The following is a 20,879-nucleotide window of genomic DNA, read 5'->3' on the forward strand; positions in this document are numbered from 1 at the left end:
TTTGTATTTTCTCTCATACGCAGACATTAGTTTAGATAGATAGTTTTCACTTATTGGCTGTAAAAATTTAAAACAAAATGTATAACATACAGAGTTGAATTATATTAGTCATTAGATATGAATAGATTACAATTAGTGCTGTTATGCATATAGTTTCTTAATAAAAAAAAAAACAAATGGCCAATTAATTTAACATTTTACAATATTAATTAAATAAAAAAAGCAAAGAAACATATTTAAACAATTGGCTTGTCATTGATTTTGTTACAATAAAATCTGCTATTTTTCTAAAAAAATGTTTTTTATTTAAAAAATACATTTAGGGTAAATATACCACTGCACTTCAGTTCAGGTAAAAATTAAAAAAACAATTTACATCAAACATTTACATTTATTCATAGAACATTTTACATTGTGTTACGTTAAAGGTAAAACCAACTGGGCTGGAAACTGTCCCTTGTGTAACAGGAACACAGTATAGTGTGACCATTTTTATTACAGATTCATGTAGCTACACTAGTCTTATATCGAGTATTATACTTAAGAAGGAAACTTTTTTGGGGTTAGATGAAACTTATGAGCATGTTCAGTTTGTTTCAACTGTTCCATAATATTTATTCGTATTGTACAATTCTGCAGCTTTAATAAATAACAAAACTCTGTTCATTTACTAAATAACAATTAAACCAGACCTTTTTTAAACCAAACATTTGGATCAAAGTATTGATCCAACACGCAATAATTCTGAAACAGAAGTATCCAAAGATCCTGTGGTTTCGTGTGGTGTACGACGATCTGTCCAATACCAGGCAGATATCAGAGGTGGGTTTCATCATTCAGAACTGCCTGATGTGATTTTGAGATGCAATATCTAAGAGAAAGAAATATGTTAGTGTGTATAATCATGTAAACAAGAGGATAATGTAGGAAAGTCTATAGAAAATGCATTTCTCACCTTTTGACACAGACAGCAATGATGCAGAGAACTATCAGCAAGAAAATGATTCCACCTACTATAGCAGCAATGTAATGAAAATTGCTTTCTGCTAAAACACAAACACATGTTAGGCAAGGCAAGGCAAGGCAAGGCAAGGCAATTGTATACAATTTTCTAGTACAAAATGTGGTAGTGTAACTATTAGTTAGTCTGAGCAGATGTGGAGGACCACGCTACTCTAGAAGAGATAGTAGGAGTCACTGTTGCAGCAGCAAGGGGTTCCTGGGTGTTCAGGAAATCTGATGTCTTTAATTTCACTTCAGGGATTAATAAAGTATTGCATTATCTTTTATCTTTAGAGTTTTTATATGTTCCTTATTCCTTATTTTTGAGAATCAGTGTCAGACAAATGGCTTTCTCCATCTACTTTAGATCAATATATTTCATGTTTTATCAAAAATACCTGTAACTTGTAGCATAACTCCTTTCTGGCCGGGCAGCTTTCTCACAGGGTGGTCAGTGATGAAGCGAAACACATAGACACCACTGTCCGTCATCCTCAGGTTATCTATTCTGAGAGAGCAGTTTTTAGAGCCAAGTGTTCCCAGGTACTGGACCCTGCCTTGGTACCCTAACTCAGGAAAAATGCTTGCACTGTGGTAAATGTAGTCAGGAGTGATGCACAAGCTGTGGTTCAGACACCACATCTCAGACAGCACATGACGGTTGCCAGACTCGTCCGGGAAATCGTAGGTGCAGGGTAGTGTCACAGTGGAACCACGGGGGGCAAAGATTGGATTAGTGGGAACATGGACAACCCAGTCACCGGCAGTGACACGTTCCTGTATTAATGCTACATAGGGAGACAGAAGAAGAAGATAAAGATGCCATTAATTGAGGTGTTGCTGTTCTTAGAAATATTTCTTTAAAGGACCCAACATAAAGTTTGATGAGTTGAAGATTAGGACTGGGTGCACCAACAGTCTTTATTTTAAATAGTTTTTATTTAAAAAACAAGATTATTCTGTACTATGCAGATTTGTTATGTTGACAGTCTAACCCAAACTGATAGGCCTCACAAAGAGATATTCTTTGTAATTGAAAACTGCTAATACGCACATTTATGCACAGTTTAAATACTTAGACACCAAAAGTAACAGACATTTTTACTTAACTATGTTTAAGATAATTCTGAGACAGTAAAATATATAGTTATGAGCACTTAAAGGTTCTGTATTTGCATATTAAGGGGTTGTCCTCAAAATTTTATAGACTACAGTACAAATGTAAACTTAAATCATGAATCTTCTTACCTGTAAGGATAAGAAATGCCCATATCCATCTTATCTCAATGTGACTTAACTCCATTATGTCTCCCTTGAGACTGGCTCTTGAAATCTAAATAGAAAGATTGTTTTTTTTAAATGTGGGATGTGCCATTTTACTTCTTCTTTTCCTCTGTGCATGTTGTGGTTGTTAGAAGAAACTACCATTGTTTTTGGTTTGTTTTTTTTTGCTCTGTGACTCATAGTGCAACTATGTTAACCACGTGAATGTCTATTTTAACTTTGTGGGCTCTGTTAAAGAACCTTTTATGTAGTTAATCCTTAAAAAAAACTGCCCTAGAAGCCACAAGTATAGAGCCTGGCAGTGAGTTTCAAGTTTCAAAAACAGTTTTTTTTTTTTTTTCAGATTATGTAGCTGATTGCCACAACATACTCTTATTTCAAAATCCAAAAGAGGGAGTGAAAAGAGGGACACTTAATACAATCATGCATGAGTGTAAAGGGGCCCTCCTGCCATTACATGCAACAAAGCTAGCTATTTAAGAACAGCATTCCACAATTACTGATTGTAGGATTTGTATTGTTTTATTATAGCAAAATATTCTGGTAATATAAAGGGAACCACTACTAACCACTACTACAAATAAATTTCCATAATTGCTTTATTTGAATCTTGAATCTTGAAATATTGGCTATTTTATACTAGCCTACTTTGAGTTTAAGTATGTAGCTGTATGCGTAGCCATGGCGATTAACGGTCTGTGCGGCTAACGTCCCAAACTGTATACTACACTACTAGATAGTGTGCCAAAATAGGTCGCATAGGCTGCTATCTTGACAGAATTTTAAGCACCCTAAAGTGTGGTTTGAGACAGAGCCTAAAATACCTACAGCCCCCTTAAAACACACCTGGCCCCCGGGGACGCCTTTTACTGACCGGAAAGAGCAGGTTTCGAAACGGTCAGAGAAAAAAAAAAAGTGGAGAGAGCGAAAGAAGCAACTTATGTCCTGCTTGCTTGAGGGGAAAAAGCTTATTTTGACGTTCAAACAAAATCTTTGGGAATCAGGGGAACCTAAATGTAGGTGCTGAGAAAAACCGAGATTTAACATTTCCTTTCCTTTCTTGGTTGAATTCATGAGGACACCTGCTGTGAGGAACAGGTGAGACATTCATCCTAAATACAAAGAAAACAAGCCACCATAATAACTCAATTAACAATTATAAAACACTAGCTGCTATTTTGGTTAATATATTTAATCTGTAATAAGACGTACATGTTTTGTGAATAGTGATTTAACTACTATTAGCCAGTTTCTTTAGAAATACATTTGTTGACCTTGTACTGTAACACTAATTAAATATTCGACTAATCGATTTATTCGTCTTTTAAACTGATCTGGATTATTTGATAACCACAATTATTGCCATGGATTGGTTGCTGTTGTTTCCGTTTTAATACACTATCCATGCATTGACAAACACCAAATCACTGCTGTAATTCTTTATATTATGGTCTATCTGTTGGTTGTGTAATAATAATGAGTGTCATGTTGGTATTGGTGCTCATACTGGCCTAAAATGCTGGATTATTAAAATGGTTGTGTCATATTTTGTTATATCCATGTATGCATGCTTTTAATTCGTGTGATACTGTAAATATAAGCCAGTTTGTGCATGTAAACACAACAAAGTTATCTCACAACACACCACTATTACTTTCTGGACATAAAAGTCACTAAGTAAAGTTGACCTGGTCTGTATCAGATTAGTGCCTGTATTAGACAATACTAAAACTCTGATAAAGGAGGCCTGGGACATCCTTAATGTCTGTTTTTTAAAGGTTATATTTGCCAATATACTGTGTTTATTTAAAATTATTACTGACATAGACAAAGAAAAGCTGTTAAGCTAGCTTAATTGTGGACAATGGCATATTGATTTCTTAATTGTAATTGACTTCTAGATATTGGCTAATTTTTATTGTATCAAGTGCCATGTAATATGACGGTATGTCATTGATGTTGCCCTTTGTAAACATGGTGCCACTTTTAAAATGTAAAAATTGTCAGGCTTATATTATTATGTATTTACAGAGTAACTTAACTTTAAATGCCATATTTTAATCTGGTGTGCAATGGTTAAGGTACTAAACTGGTAATCAGTAGCTCACTAGTTCAAGCTCCACCACTGCCAGCCTTGAGCATTTTAGGGCAACCCTAATGCTCAATTGCTTGGTTTGTATACAGTCACAACTGAAAGTCACTTTGTCTGCTAAATGCCTTTAATACAAATTTCTCAAAACATCTCGCTCTTTTCCCCAACTTAGGAAGTAGTATTTTTATTTTATTTAAAGCTTCTTGTACATATCACCCATCCCCAGTGCTAAGAAACATCAAAAACATTTGGCCCACTGACTTGAGCTGTCCAGAACTGGCTTTGCCCTTTGGTTTATTTAACTTGCTTAACCCATTTTTGTCCATTAGCTGCTGAACTTACATACACTATCATTATAAATTATTTACAGGGGATTCGAATAACGGGGCAGTAAGGAGAGATTTAGGAGGGACCACGTTCTCCACTTTTCACTTTTCTCTGTTTATTAAGAAGAAGGATGACAGAGAAGAAGATTGGTGAGTTTCTAAACACAAACATCACTCTGGACTCTTCTCTCTTTTCGGACAGCAGACAGCAGACACGGCTGTTAAACATTAACAGTGCTGGACTTTTAAATGGAATAGACCTGTTTTGTTTAGACTCTTGTTATAACTAATTATTAATATTGTAAAAAAGCCAAAGGTTGCTGGTCTATGTGACAACATAATATTGATCTCTGAATCTATGAATGACCAATGCTTTTATAACATTAGCCAGCCTCAGTCTTACAGTACATTTGCTTGATTTCTTACCTCATGTGAACCAAATTGCTGTTTACTAGTAGCTAGTCATCATTCCTGATACGCATTTACCATCGGCTGATAATAATTATTTTCAAATCAGATAGTATTCAAAGCAGTTACAGGGAAGCTACAGGAAGCTACAGGAAGCCCTTGTCAGCACCTGGATAAATTGTCTGTGACTTCCTGGATGACTTGTTACTGAGCCCCTAAAGATTTTTTTATATAAAAAAATAATATTACTACTGTGGTTCAGTAGAGTCCTAGAGATTTAGCTGATTTAGAGTTCTTGTGGGGTAACTGGCCATAAAATGTTAAGAACCCCCGAGTTAGGATTTAAACTTGCACTTACGTACTATTCCAGGTTTACTTAGTACAACTCAAGCTAGTTGCAAGCTCACAATGACCTTTTCCTGTAGCCTGCGGTTATGTTTGTTTTAATAATAAACTTCCATTGTGACCAAGACTCGATACAATAACAATAAAATGCTAAAAGTTTCAGTATGTGAGAACTAAACCATGCTGGAAAGACTCACCTTAAAAATGGCTGCGCTGAATCAAAAAACAAGTAAAATAGATCTCTGCCTCAGGTGGACTAAAAAGGTGGGTCTGTAGCATTTGCTATAGTGTCTGCTGAGCACAGCACACTGTAGCTGAGTACCGCCTTAAAACACATCAACATCTAGCCTTCTCCGTTATTACTGGTGTGTAGCGGAGAGTATAGTAATTGAGGGTTTTAGTACAGCAGACTGTTAGCATGGTTTGTAATTATAAGCCAGAAATGGAGCATGTACACTACAGCCAAAAGATATGGACACATGCTGAATATATATTTTTTAATTGGTTACTATGGACCTCCCATCATCTGTGGCTATGATGGTCAGTGCTGCTTTAAAATGTGTCTGGTTCTGACTACAAATTATTTATTTTGTATTTATATTGTATGTACTGAATATTTTAAATAATTTTACTGTTACTGCCAAACCCTGCCTTTGTATTCCTAGATTTTAAATGGAAAAGCTTGTAACATGAATCAGCTTCTGTTTTCCACGTGTATGTCTGACAAGACTGGGTGAATTTAACTTTTCCACATCATAATAGTAATGGTTTTACTGGAACCGAGCTTTAGCTGCACCTATGACTCACATCTATGACTCATTTCAGACTCACTTCCCCCCCATTCACACTCAGTACCATCTACACAGACTTAACACCTTAAAGTCCATGTTAGGTTCCTAAATGCTTGATCTTCACTAAGTTAGGTGTGAAGCGAGCAATGACGGGGCAGTACACCATGCCAGAATGTTACTTCAGGACGCCTAGTCATCCATACAATCCCACCACTACACAAAAGTATCACTTGTTCACTGGTCAAATAGGTCAGATCTGGTGCTGCTTGGCTATTGGTTACAGCAGGACCAGCCTATGAAACTGAGTGTTTTATAACACATTGTTACAGAGTTAATAACTTGGTAACTCTTGGTAAAATATCTGACCTCATTGTCCACATTTCCAAAATACTGGTTACCATGCATTTTTTATGTACTGACGTCAGTAACTGTAAGCTTCCTGCACATTCTGTTCTGAAATCATAGCATTAACTTGGAGTTGTTTCTCAGCCTTTACATTTATAACAGCCTCCACTTTTTGGAAGGCTTTTCAGAGGGCTGTGTGCTTTATTTGAGTTCCTTCACATCAGTTTTTGCTGCTCTGTGTTTTTGGGGTTATTAAATACTGTTCAGACCTACTGGCCTCTTTATTAGGAACTAATGAGTGCTTGTAAGTACCAGATAGATTACATAAAGTGCTCTGTGAGTGTAAATAAAGAGTTACACCAGTAGAAGAACATGTTGGGCTCCACTCTTGTCAGCCAAAAACAGTGAACATAAGTATTTTGCTGCAACATTCAGATGGTCTGACTCTGAATATGAAAATATTATGTTCTTGTCTGACAGGTGGAAAACATAATATGGTCTTTGCAAGTCTTATGATACATATTCAAGCCAAATGTAAGTGACTATTTAACATTAAATCTAATATTTTAGTTCAGGCTTTCAGACAGGTGTGGTGCATGATACAGTGAAGCACTTCACATTCTGCTTTGCTCTGTGAAGTACAAAAATGCCGAGCATTCCTGTGATTTGGATCAAAATTCAAGTGCAAGCCTCAAAAACCTCAGTGACTTTGAAAGATGGTTTATTATGAGGAACTAGTTGGCAGGAGCTTTAGGTGTTATGCTGTAAAGGGAGGGTGAAGTTTGATTCTATTGTCCCATCAGAGGAAGACTCACTAAAAATCAGTACAAGTTACTTTGATTGATAACCACATATGATAAAACATTTCTATCCTCTCATTGTTCTGTTCATCACATTATTTGTAGCAAAATGTAAAGAAGATAAGGATTGTGCTTTTTGGCAACAAACACTTAAGAGTTGCTGTAAAAAACTGGATAGTTAACTGGTTTTAATGGTTTTTTCTCCATGGCTTTTGCCATGCCATGCCTATCTTAGTTCCCTGACCTTATCATGACATTTTTATCCTTTGTTTCCACAAGTGACAATAATTGGTATTATTGTTATTTCTCTAAAGAAAAAAACAAATCAAGAAAAAAAGTTTTCTATTTCTCCTACAGCTGTCAGCCGAGTCAGAGTAGGCTTTACATAAGCTCTTTATGAGGGCTTCTGCATAGGACATAGTCATTACAAGCTAATGGGAACAAACGCTGGCAGACAGGTTAATCATACTGCAGGTAAATCATCCCATAACAGGCAATCTGTCTCTTTGTTACTCCCTAAAACTCCCTTATTTATTAATCATAAGGGACCCCAATAGGACTCCCCAGTGATTAATAATACTTATGTGGTAATGGCATGGTAGTGTGTGTTATAGAAACAATAAAACAGTGGTTTTTAATGGAGAAGATTTTCACCAAATCATTAATATGGACTTCTTGCCATTTTAGGACTTTTTCATTTCATCATCTTAGGTGGTTTATTTCCTTATAGAACATTTACTTTGACACTTCACATGTTCACAAGTTTTTTTTACAGTAATGAACTAGAACAAAAATAATTTGGGTTGGGAGCAGAATTGTGGTGGGGTTGCAAAACTCCTGTCCTTACAATGCGGTCACTGGCCAAAAAAGGCTGGCCATCTGTAGGCATGACTGAGTTCTCATGGTCCACTGTATACATAAATTTGGCCGTATAATGTCAAAATAAAAGTGTTGTTGGTTAGTTATAAATGTATACTATGTATACAAATGTTGCCGCACATGGTTCTTTACATAATGTACCACCCCATGGCCAGATCTGGCAAATCCTATCCAGGGACAGTCTGACACTTACCATCTGCTGTGTGTGTTTTAGAGAGAGAACGAGTGGCAATAGAATATGGCACCAGATATTAAATCTCTAGTTTACTTTGTGACCGTGAAAGTGCTGACTTTGGACTATTGATCTCATTCATGTTGTGTCTCTTTCTGCAGTAGCTGTCTCATCATGCTCGGTCTTCTGCTGAATCTGGATTTCAGCACTAATTTATTTCTCCTTGTTAGCACCATCTAACTTCTCCCTCGCTTTTCATAGTTTTATAAACCCTTTATTACAATAAAATTTCAGTTTCCTCTGTTTCTGTTTGCATCATTATTACTTTTGAACTTACTGAGGTTTCTCTCTGACAGGAGCAGGGATGGCCTTATGTAGCCCATGGCGAGCGACTGTTGCTGTGGGCTTGACTGCACTTGTATTGGGGGGACTGGGAGCTGCCATCTGGGCCTTGGGTGAGATTTGCTGCTGTTTTGTTTAGGAGATGTAGGCATTTAGGCTAGCCCAAGACTGTTATGAAAGACCACATTTAACCGGATCATGCCAGTTTATAAAAAAGATAAGCCATTAGAGCCTGTTAAGAGCCATGTGTGTCCTTAGATTTTCTTAAGTGTATGCAAATTAGGCATGATGCAGTCCAGCAACAAATTCCAGTAATTGGCTCTGGTAGATGCAATCATGTACCAGTCGTATAGTGAAACTGACACTCAGACTGAGTTGCAGAAGTCAGTTGCGTTGGCTAGAGACGTTAACCAAAAGAACTGAGCAGTTCTATGGAAGAAGGCCTTTAAAAAAAAGGATGTGTGTGCCCCCAGATAATTTGCCCAATGTCCCATGTGACCTAAAAAAATACTTTTCAGCTTTAAAAAGATGGTTTAGGTACAAGGGATGACAAGGGATGGATGGAAGAAATGCATGGTGCAAAGAACTGTACTGTCAAAGTAAAACTGGAGCAGAATAGGCCCAAAGTCCTTAACCCCACAGTTTCACAAAAATTTTGGACAAATGTTATGATTTTTAAATTAGTCATTTATGTCAAAATTCAATGTGGAAATGCAGCTATCAGACTTTAAAACATGCCATGCTTTATGTTTCATTTTCTTCCAATATGTTAAATCCAGCAAATAAGCCATAACTGTTCATTTAAACTTGCAGATGTGTGATCTGTAGAGAATTTACAAAACATGGAATTTAATCAGTGTCTAATTTTTGCAGGCTTAAATGGATATGATAGTTTATTGAGGTATCATAGTAATGTAGCATGTTCTAAAAGCACAACTGTGAGTTTAAACTGTAATTGTGTTTGTGTTTCAGCAGTGTACTTAAATGCCGCAGAAGATACAGGTTTATATGATGGTAAGTATTCAGAGAACAAATGAACTTTACAGTACATAAACACAGTATCCCAGGATTCCTAACATCATGGTCCTGAATAAGATGTGTGATGCTAGTCATAATACCCAAAATTCACAATACACAACTACACTAACATCGTCGCATCTTACAGTGCAGGTGAGCGTGGCAGATCAGAGACTGCGGGTGTTTGACTCTGCCCAGCGGCGGTGGAGACACGTCTGCTCCTCCGGTGTGAATCAACTGCTTGCCTCTATCAGCTGTGAGGAGATGGGCTTTGTCAGGTAAGGTTTAAGAGATGGATTAAGCAGAACAAAACAAGATAGACAAAAAAAATAATGCTATAAAAAGACGAGTGAGAGAGTGAAGGATTCATGTATTAACATTATCTTTAGGGCGATAAATTTCTCCGTCACCTGCGCTCCTGAGAGCAGCAGTGCTCACGAGTTCTTCTGTGTCAAAGAAAATGAGTTAACCTTCGGCAAAAAGATCAGCACCGTCCTCTACCCATGGTAAGAATATTTACATGAACTCAAGTGCCAGAGCGTTTTGTTATGTAAATGTAAATAGAATTAAAAAGGAATAAAAACAAACATGATTTAACATGACAGGATGTGAAGTGTCATGCTTGGTTGAATTCATCCTGATTTATGCTAATTGTCTTCTGTCTTTGTTTCAGTCAATGTGAAAAAGGACAGATTGTTCAAGTTCTGTGTCAAGGTAAGATTAAAAATGTTGCAACTCCATTCCTGTGTAGTGTATGGCTTTAGTCAATCCTGAAGAAGTCATCACTACACCATAACCTCTCTACAGGTTATACCCTCTACAGTGAGAACTCAGAAGGGTCCAGTTTGTAGGGGTCATTCAGCTGAAATGCACATTAACATCATTCATTTAAAACCGGTGTTTACACAGTCACCGATACTGGTAAATCAGATTAGTCTTACTTGAATGTATTGATACATTTTCCACACACTTGTGATCACGTCAGAATGAACTACAGCCTACAAATAGACACAAAGTCACATTAAGTCCACTGGCTGGTTCCTGGCAAGTCTGGTCTAAGAGGAACCAGACAGAGGAACTTATGTGTGCAAAATGTCAAGAGGTTTGAAGACGTTTTGAAACCACTGTATGTGGAGTTGTTATAAAGCTTTATGCAGCTTTATACAGCTCTATACAGGGACTGTTTAAAATGTGCATGCTTTGTTACCTATAGGTTTTGTCTAAAGAAATGCAAATCTAATCAACATGTAGCAAAATCCCTTTTTTATACAAATTACAAACATTGATTAATGTAAATGTAAATATTCTGAACGTTGTAGTAGGAATGTTGGATATTATTACAATTTTAACATATTTATTTTATATTGCACTTGTAAGTGGAACATGCTACAAGGGTCATACATACTTTTTTACATGGCCCCTTATTCAGGTAAAACTGTAAGTGTAAGTTTCTGTACATTTTAAGCAAACTGCTATGCTCTCTTTTGCTATCTTGTAGATTGTGGTCGTCGAATGCTCCCTGAGGAACGGATTGTCGGTGGCGTGGATGCACGGCAGGGTTTGTGGCCATGGCAGGTCAGTCTGCAGTATGATGGAGTTCATCAGTGTGGAGGATCCATCATATCAGACCGATGGATTGTCAGTGCTGCACACTGCTTTCCTGAGTGAGTGATACACACATACTATGTTTAAATATGTTTTGCGTTTTAACCATGGCTGACTTTTTTAGGCAGAATATTGTTAGACATCTTGGCTGGTCTTACGAAACTAATCCGTGATTTAAAGCAGTGAACTATCTAGCTTGTGATAATGTACATACAGTAAAGTACAGGATTGCTGCACAGTAGCCAAGAGCAGTGTTAGGAAACATAATCAATAACTGAATTGGTTAACAGATGTCCTGTTGTTAGCCAGTCCTAGTTTGAGACAGATCAAAGATGTATTGCACCATGGGTAAAATTTCACCAGGGCATTTGCTAGTAGAACAAATGAAAAGCCATTTAGCTAAAGAGTTTTGTCAGTTTATGGGTGACAAACTTCTTAAATGTTCTCTCTGTGTGTGTATTATGTGTATTATTAGGAGATATCGTCATGTGTCTAGGTGGAGGGTGTTGATGGGCTCCATCTACAACACACCCATCCATAAGAATGTGGTGATCGCTGAGGTGAATACGGTCGTCTATCACAGTAGTTACCTTCCCTTTGTTGATGCTAACATTGACGACAACAGCCGTGACATCGCTGTCCTGTCCCTGACGAAACCCCTGCAGTTTTCTGGTAACTGTTACTTAATCTGAAAATAAACCACATTTAACATTAAAACTAATATGTGGGATATGATTAATTTAAAAATTAAGTTTTTTTTTTAATAATCATATTTATAGGATTCAGTATTTGACCATTTTTTTCATATCAAGTTCTCTAATGATCATTCAAACAGTATGACCAGAAACATAAAAGAATAATGTAAAATAGAAAAAAATCTGGTTCTTGCTTAATAATGATTGTGTAAGATTAATACAGCACAAGTTCCTACTAAAATATTTCCTGATTCCAGATGATAACAGAGGCACATTTACCGTTGCTTGGTAATAAGTAGTTTCTTCTAAGTGAAGTTAACAGGAATTTCTCTCCTGATGTTTATTCTAAGTAAATGTGATAGTAAAGTAATTTGTTCCTTAAGACCCCAGGTTGCCACAGTGAATAACAGAACACTGGGGTCATTTTTAGCAGCTCTCAGACCTAAACAAAACACAGTACAATCAGAAGAGGAAGAAGGAGGATTTCTCTTTTACTGTCTTGTAACAAACTGTCTTGTTTTTCCTAGTACAGTCTGATCACTGTGATTCTGAATAAAACTCACTAATACATATCAAATTTTACTGTCATATTTTATTTAAAAAAAATAGATTTTAGAAAATAAATTGATGTAGTTTTTAGAGTAAAACATGTCGTAGTCACACATGTAGCTTTAATGCAAGCAGCATTTTGGGTTTGTGATTTGTGATTCAAATGTGTATTTACTCAAGGGCAGGTCAGCACCAAAGCACAAAACACTAATGTCAGACTTCTGTGCTGTTTGGAATTTAGTCTCTTTTTAGAACACAGATCTGTCTGTAGCAGCAGGTGTTTCTTAGCTTTCCAGTGATAAAACAGTCCAGTCTTAAATCATCTTATCAGAGAAATTAATTAACACAAGATCTGATTGGCACAAGTAAAAGTTTTGGACCCACTCCATCAACTGTGCCACTGTGCTGCCCCCTGTTGAATTGACCTTACCTTTTGTAATTGACCTTACAAGCAAAGCAAGTCATTTTTTCTTTGTCTTTTTTCTTCTTTCAACCTTAATCCTAATGTGGTAAAGACTACATCCAGCCCGTGTGTTTACCCACCTATGGTCAACGGCTGATTGATGGCCAGATAGGAACAGTGACTGGCTGGGGTAATGTGGAGTACTACGGTGAGTGACTGTTGAGTTTTGTTCATCTTTACATTTCAGCTGTTGGAAAATAAATATTGGTCACATTGGCTGCATTCAGTGGCAATTTTTGTGTATAATTATATAATATATTAAAAGATATATTAAAAGATATATTGTCGCCAGACGTTAGGGCTGTGATGTAAGAACAATCAGTTCTGCCTGCATTATCATTAATCAAGAAATAAACAAAATATATGTTACATATGCTTTTTTACAATCTCTCATTCTTAGGAATGCAAGCGAATGTTCTGCAGGAGGCCCACATTCCCATCATTAGTGACGCTGTCTGTAATGCCCCTGATTATTATGACAATCAGGTCACAACTACTATGTTCTGTGCCGGCTATGAGAAAGGGGGAACTGATTCCTGCCAGGTATCATTATAATTTAGCATTGTTTGGACACTAGATGGAACCCTTTATTTCAGATTGCATTAGGACTGAGCATCCCAGACATCATCACACCTTAATTCTCTGACTAAACTTGATGCATTTATTTGTGTTTCTTTATTTTGTTATTGTGTATGTATCAGGGTGACAGTGGTGGTCCGTTTGTGGCAGCAGACTGTCTGTCTAAGACAAGTCGCTACAGGTTGCTTGGCGTGGTGAGCTGGGGCACAGGCTGCGCCATGGCAAAGAAACCTGGCGTCTACACCAGAGTGTCTCGCTTCCTGCCCTGGATATCCAGTGCCATGAGGGTAAGCAGAGCAACAATTTATTTTCAGTATCTTCAGTATCAGCAAGAAGGTTTGATTCCCAGGTGGAGCGGTCCGGGTCCTTTCTGTGTGGAGTTTGCATGTTCTCCTCGTGTCTGTGTGGGTTTCCTCCGTAAGCTCCGGTTTCTTCCCACAGTCCAAAGATGTGCAAGTGAGGTGAACTGGAGATACAAAATTGTCCCTGACTGTGTGACATTAAGACTTGAACTGATGAATCTTGTGTAACCAGTAACTACCTGTCCTGTCATGAATGTAACCAAACAGTGTAAAACATGACATTAAAATCCTAATAAATAAATTAATAATCAGTATCTATTGCAAAATAAATGTAAAAAAGATCCAGAATTGGCCAGTAACACAATACAAGTACACTAAATGGCCAAAGGTATTTGGACACCCCTTGAAAATAATAACTTTAGCTATTTCAGCAACACTAGTTGCTGACAGATGTATAAAATCAATCCTATGCTTCCAACTTTGTGGTAAGAATTTGAAAAACACACCTTCCTGTTTAACCACGACTGCATTATATGAATAAAGCGAGGTCCAGTATGAATTTGTTGGATGATTTGGTGTAGACGAAACTCCAGGGGCATGCACAAAGCCCTGACCTCAACCCAACTAAACCCTTTTGGGATTAACTAGATTGTCAATTACTAACAATACTTTCAGAACTTACAAATGTGCTTTTGTCTGATTATCCACAAATTCTCCCAGACACACTCCAAAATTTGTGAAAAGCCAGAAGAGTCAAGGCTGTTATAGCCGTAACAGAATTGACTTCATATTAATGCCAAATGTTTTGGAATGGGATGTCCAACAGGCTCAAGATCAGGTGTCCACATACTTTTGGCTGTATAGTGTGTCATTATCAGGGCTGTTTAACACTCACCTAAAACTGTCGACCAGTTTCAGATTTCACACATGTTCCACTTTGACATGTTAAAGTATTTAATACAGTAAATGTGTGTGATGTTGAATGGCATAAAACAAATGCTTCACATGAACTCAGGACACAAATTGTCTGAAGGCACACCACCATCACGCCTTCACAAGCAAGTGCTGCAAACGTTTTGCATGAGCTGTATGCAGAACGGCTGCCTGGTTACTGCCTGGACGTCAGCATTAGATCATTATTTGCTATCACCTGGTACTCAGCCCTAGTACCGGGTATTGTAAAGAAAATAGAAAAAAAAGTATCAGTGCCACCTGAATAATAATAATAGTAATAGGAGCACAGTGGCACCGCTGGTAGAGTGGGTGCTGAAAAACATGCTGAAGGTGGAGTGGCTGATTTAAATTGGCCCTAAATGAATGAGTGAATGTATGTGTGAGTGTAGGGTGCCATATGATAAATTGGTACCCAGTTTAGGGTTTATTCCTATCCTGCCCTTAGTGTTTCCGGGTGGCACTAGACCCATTGCACCCTCTGCCTGTAAAAGGCAAACATTAAAAATCAATTAGTGAAAATTATGTTAATACTGCTAAAACTACTTATCTGACTACTACTAATATCATTATTATTATTTTTATTATTAGGCGGGTAGTGCAGCTCTCTACCGCTGGGGTCCAGGGATCGAATACCCAGCATTGTTTGTACACACCGGTTAATAATAATAATAATAATAATAATATTACTATTAGTAATAATAGTAATAAAATTAATAATACAAACCAATAACTATAACAATAAAATAATAAAAATAACTGTTATTATTAGGATACCTCTAAATGTAACTGCCATCACATACAATTTGCATTATTATAATTAATTTTGTTTTTGCTTGTTTATCATCATGGTTATTATTATTATTTTTGTTTTTAGTATTAACAACAAAATGTTGAAACAGTGGAACTTAAAGAAACAAGTGCACATAAACTAAACTTTGCAAAGCATTCATGGAAATCAGGCATTATATACACACAGTCAGCACTGACGTGAATAACCAGACGCGAGTGCACCTGATGACGAGGGGCACAGAGCTGCTGGGTGGAGCCTGAGCTAAACATACACTACCCACATGCCCAGCTTTCCTGCTTTGTTATTCATGTATTAAAATGATCATGTGCATAACAGCAAAGGCTGTTCAACTAAAATATGGCAGCAATTTAAATGTTACACATCATTCTGACCTGATTTTATTCTGTGTGTTTCCAGACATATGAGAATTCCCCAGGAGTCCATAAAATGGCTCGTGCTACAACAGCGTAACCACCTGACACTTGGAACAGAGATCAGATCTGTACCAGACGTCATGAGGTCTCCAGTATGTACGCGGTCCATCACTGGGTGGCCTTTAGTACCACCTTCTGTTGGCTTGCCATGGCTTAGACTAATGCAGACGAACGGTAATTTAAAACGATCACCACTAAACAGATTAGGCTAAACCAGTGGCTAAAGCTCAGCAGTTATACACTTACATTTATTAAAAATATGGCAAACACACTGCCACGCCTAAATGGAGGGTTTAGAAAAGAAATCTAAAGCTTATGAGGCCAACTTACATTTCAAGTATTTCGTACTTTGAATTTAAACATTTTGAATGACATTTTTAGAGGAGAAGGCTGTTTTGTTTACACCAGGCAAATATTGTAATGGATAATGAAACACTTTAGTATGTCGTTATTAATAAATCCGTCCAGTCACTTTTATTAAGCTGAAAACACAACATTAGTCCTGAAATTATTCAAATTTGTACACAATGGATTTGAAAAATGCTTTTCAACCAAGCGTACTTGTAAATTTAACAGATTATGAACACTGGACTAATGAAAGCTATAATGAACTGTTAAATCTGTTTGGTTTCTTAATTATAGAAAGCTCTATTACGTCTAGACTGGAAGAAGGCCAATAAAATGACTTGCCATGATTAGTGTATGAAAACCACTATAACAGTAGATAGGTGACAAATTAAAAGAGAGAGAATATTGGATGCTTTGATGAACCTTGGCAGGTTTTTATGAATCTCTGGAAATGTACTAAGAGAACAGAACACCATTTTCCAAAAATACATTCCTTTAATTCTGAATTTCTTACCATTTTTGGCTAGTGATCCAATTTTTAGGCTTTAAATTGTCTCATATTCCAAGGTCTTAGCTCAAGGTCTTTTAGTTTTTTTAAATCATCATGACAAACTGCTTATATCAAAGTGATAAACTGTCCTCTTATATAAATGAATGTGGACACTGCAATCACATAAGGACCAAAAAGCTTTTGAATTTGTCATAATTAAACCCAAACTCACCTGGTTTGTCTACCAGTAGTGAGAAAAATTACAGTGGACATGATCTGTTTGTTGAGACGCATTTTACATGTTAGATACTATCATGACTATAACAGTTTGATGATAAATTATGAAATAAATAGTTTTTTTTTCTGAACCCAAAATTAGGAACCTTAAAACATCAGCTTAACAGGCAGCGACATTGGCAACATTGGCAGTGGTAGTGGCGATTGAACCAACAACATTCTCATTACTAATTCACTGCCTTAACTGCTGAGCTACCACTGCCAGACCATGCCAACATGGGTAATTGTATTATGCACTACATGTGTCTTGAAGAATCTACACTCATTATGTTTCTCCACTTTTTCTGTTAGGTTTTTTTTTTATTTGTCACCCATCTGTTTATTAGTAAAATAATACAAGCCAAGTTGAACTAAACATTTCTGTGGTTTTTCTACTTAAACCTTTTCAATAGTGTACACAGAATGTATGCTTGTTCTCTCCGGACCTAAAATCATTGCCAGAGTGGTTCTATTTAGAATGTATTTTCTTGGTTAATGGGTGTGGAGGAACTGAGTAATATAAACCAAAGACTGCTTTGCAGTAGTATTGACGTGACAGTCAGTATTTTTGCATATTAATGTGTTTATTGTAAATATGAAATGCTAACTTACTATGTGACACAATGTTTAATTGTTATTAAGCTGTATTTTTGTGATCATGTTCTGAGTTGTTGTGCTGTAATTTAGATGTTCTCATAACACTTTATTTGAAAGGAAACTTTGTTTTTGTTATTTAATATAGTGAACATATCTAACTGAGAATACACACATAATGTGGTTGTACTTATAATTATAAACAAAAAAGTGTATAGATGAGCATTAACAAAGAACTGTGATGATAATAATGATGATGATAATAATAATAATAGGAGAAATAATTATTTAGTCAATATTTAGTCTTTATTTTCTCATGGTTACCCTTTAACATTGTATCACAGTATAAGAACGGTTTGTAGGACAGCAGCCCCATATCATGATGCTCCCGCCTCCATACTTCACTGTGGGTTTAGAGTTCCTGGAATCACACATGCAAACCTTTATTTCTCCAAATATAACAGGCTGAATTATTGAATTATCTATTATAGTTGTATATGAACTATGTGTTTCTTTTCAGTAACTGTTTGTGTAGGGTATAGAATGGAGATCACTGAAGTTCAGCTCAGAGTGATTTTTTTTTTTTTTAGCTTTTTTTAATCCTCTTTAATTTTGGTTTAAGACTTGGTTGTGTAGTTCTCCTATCCAGAAACAGTTTGAGGTTTTAATGAACTCTCTGAGATCTTCTTAATCTCACCTTCTAAATCCTCCTGACCAATGACTTATTTTATAAGAAATGTTATTGTACTTGTATACATTCACTGATCAGTTTTTTAGGAACATCTATCTGAAATGTGCATTATTGTCCATTTTATGAGCTACATCTATCATATAGATGCACTGTTTGGGTATACAATTACTAGATGTCATCTGTTGCCCTGTACTTTTTTCACCCCTCTCTATGTGAACCATCAATGGATTTTTCTGACCAGATATTATTTGGTAGATGGATCATTTTTAGCACCGCAGTGACACTAACAGTGTAATAATATGTTTATGTCTGTTGTAGTTGTATTAGTGCATCAGATGCAGCAATGCTTTGGGATTTTGAAATGCCTCACTGTCAGTTCTGGGATGAGAATAAAGCTTTAACCAGAAATATGAATCCAACAGCATAATGTGATCAGAAAGTGTTCAATAAAAGACTAGAAATAGATCAATTGTGTATGAAAAATGTAAACAGCACCAGTCTGTAACTGTACACCTTCAAGGTGTGCTAACAGGGTATGTTCCTAGGAAGTAAGTCAACATTACAAAATTAACCAATAAAACTGCTGCACCTGATTTTATTCATCATTACCACGTTAGTATCATTGCGTTGCTGAGAATGGTCCACCACCCAAGAAGTATACAGTTAGTCATGGTCTTTTATTGGGTCCCTTTCAAAATTAATGGGGTGGAGGAGGTTATCAAGGTATATAGAGCAGCAAATGAGCTACATTTGGTTATTGTATTTTTACAAAGTGCATCTTTATGATGCTGTAGGTGTAGCTCATGAAGACGGGTGTTCCTAATTAAGTTAGTTGTTTGTATATTGTAATATGTTGACTGAATGTTTTAAATATATCTTTGTTTATGTTTATAAATACCTAATTTTTATATTTATAGGTACAAAGCTAAAATACATTGTGTTCAATACTTGTCCCGTTTCAAATGTAGTGTTACTGATGTTTTTCTGTAACATTCTACACGTGATAGTATAAAACAAAAAACCTGCTAATGCTAATATATGTAGCTAAATGAAATGAAGTTTTGTTTATTTAAGCTCTAGGATGTAAAAGGTCCCTGAGTTCTCATGTGCAGTCTTTATTTTTTTTTTGTTAGAATTTCAGATTACTGAGATCTGTTTCCAATTGTAAAGGATTATATATCAGATGAAATGTTTCTCCATATGCACTTTTATTTTCTTAATGTTTATAAAACTGCAGTAATGAATGTGAATGTATGTACATGAAAGAAATGTAACCTGTTGACCTCTTGATTAGAATAATGTATGTTTTATGTATCTTTTTTATGTAAATCTTGCATACATGGATGTCGGGCATTGAAATAAAATCTTAATTTGAAATAATAATTATAAGTAATGTATGTGTACATTTTAAAATGTAAATTTAAAGATGCAGATTATATTATATTATACATATTATACTAGAGCACACTCTGTGTAGAGCCCACCTGCCTTCACTTCCAAGTTGAGGTTATAACAGCCTCCACTCGTTTGGAAACACTTTTCATAAGATTACATACATAAAAACAAAGGAAATACAAAGGAAAATACATTATGTAAATAAGCTAAAGTTGATCTATTTACTTGAAGTATAATAAATAAGAAAGGTGGTGGAACACCTGAGAGGTCCAAATTACCATGAATTAATAAATAATCAATTCACGTCCATAGCTAAATTGTTAAATTGCACCAATTCTGGTTTTGAAATGTTCTTTACCTTGGTTATAAAGAATTAAAACAGAGGTTAAAATAAATTTGACCAATTGGTTATGTGGGGGATTCCTTAGGGTTTTATAAACAGATTTATTTACCACTTTTCAGGCTTTAACACACATTTTGAGTTGACTAGCAACACCACAGAAGTGTGTAACTTAGCTGGATTGTGTGTTGAATGCTAGCATGGGTCAGTCCAAATGTGGATGCAAATGTGCCCTTTTTCTGACGTAAATCAAGTCTCGGCCCTGAGCTGCCTGTAAAAACAAGAATCCTTCGTCACCACTGAATTATCTGATTTCCTCTTTATAGCTTAAAATAGAAACTGACAAAAATCTATTTATTGCAGTATTTCTCGTTTAATTCGTACGTGCTCAGATCTGTGCCCTGATTATATTGTTCAAATAACACCAGGAAAAAAAGTACTGGATAAAATGAGAATACTTCAATGGAACCTGCGACTAATCACCTGGAAATGTATTTTAGTGGTAATATGTGATTGTTCAGATCCTGTTTCCAATTCTGTCACCTTTTCTGACACACAGACTGACCATGAC

General features: G+C 36.2%; 2 protein-coding genes across 6 annotated transcripts; one reads left to right on the plus strand and one right to left on the minus strand.

Moving 5' to 3' along the window:
• Window positions 1-280: 280 nt before the first annotated feature.
• LOC134301047 (myelin-associated glycoprotein) lies at window positions 281-5,697 on the minus strand. Of its 2 annotated transcripts, none has more exons than XM_062985584.1 (5): window positions 5,655-5,697; window positions 2,251-2,335; window positions 1,401-1,790; window positions 956-1,043; window positions 281-871 (listed from the first exon to the last, which is right to left on the minus strand). In XM_062985584.1, the coding sequence occupies exons 2-5, from the start codon at window positions 2,303-2,305 to the stop codon at window positions 817-819; spliced, it is 588 nt and encodes a 195-aa protein (XP_062841654.1). In that variant the 5' UTR covers window positions 2,306-2,335; window positions 5,655-5,697; the 3' UTR covers window positions 281-816. The 2 variants fall into 2 exon arrangements, with proteins under 2 accessions (XP_062841654.1, XP_062841653.1); XM_062985583.1 differs by having other exon boundaries at window positions 956-1,046.
• hpn (hepsin) lies at window positions 3,152-19,956 on the plus strand. 4 transcript variants are annotated; one of them, XM_062985582.1, is made up of 13 exons: window positions 3,152-3,384; window positions 4,749-4,854; window positions 8,801-8,899; window positions 9,759-9,800; window positions 9,952-10,081; window positions 10,193-10,309; window positions 10,477-10,517; window positions 11,302-11,467; window positions 11,884-12,080; window positions 13,168-13,263; window positions 13,516-13,658; window positions 13,817-13,981; window positions 16,158-19,956. In XM_062985582.1, the coding sequence occupies exons 2-13, from the start codon at window positions 4,836-4,838 to the stop codon at window positions 16,209-16,211; spliced, it is 1,269 nt and encodes a 422-aa protein (XP_062841652.1). In that variant the 5' UTR covers window positions 3,152-3,384; window positions 4,749-4,835; the 3' UTR covers window positions 16,212-19,956. The 4 variants fall into 4 exon arrangements, with proteins under 4 accessions (XP_062841652.1, XP_062841651.1, XP_062841649.1 ...); XM_062985581.1 differs by lacking the exon at window positions 16,158-19,956 and adding an exon at window positions 7,074-7,127 and having other exon boundaries at window positions 13,817-14,256; XM_062985579.1 differs by lacking the exon at window positions 16,158-19,956 and having other exon boundaries at window positions 13,817-14,256.
• The last annotated feature ends 923 nt before the right edge of the window (window positions 19,957-20,879 follow it).

The sequence above is a fragment of the Trichomycterus rosablanca genome, chromosome 23 (assembly GCF_030014385.1).
Source record: "Trichomycterus rosablanca isolate fTriRos1 chromosome 23, fTriRos1.hap1, whole genome shotgun sequence".
In the NCBI taxonomy this organism is placed as follows: Eukaryota; Metazoa; Chordata; class Actinopteri; order Siluriformes; family Trichomycteridae; genus Trichomycterus; species Trichomycterus rosablanca.

Coding starts and splice junctions, on each gene's coding strand:
- LOC134301047 (XM_062985583.1), bottom strand. CDS start 2,305: ATGGAGTTAAGTCACATTGAGATAAGATGGATATGGGCATTTCTTATC. Junction 1,791..2,250: donor GGCATTTCTTATCCTTACAG/GTAAGAAGATTC, acceptor CTCCCTATGTAG/CATTAATACAGGAACGTGTC. Junction 1,047..1,400: donor AGTTATGCTACAAGTTACAG/GTATTTTTGATA, acceptor TTTGTGTTTTAG/CAGAAAGCAATTTTCATTAC.
- hpn (XM_062985579.1), top strand. Junction 11,468..11,883: donor GCTGCACACTGCTTTCCTGA/GTGAGTGATACA, acceptor GTGTATTATTAG/GAGATATCGTCATGTGTCTA. Junction 13,659..13,816: donor GGGGAACTGATTCCTGCCAG/GTATCATTATAA, acceptor TGTATGTATCAG/GGTGACAGTGGTGGTCCGTT.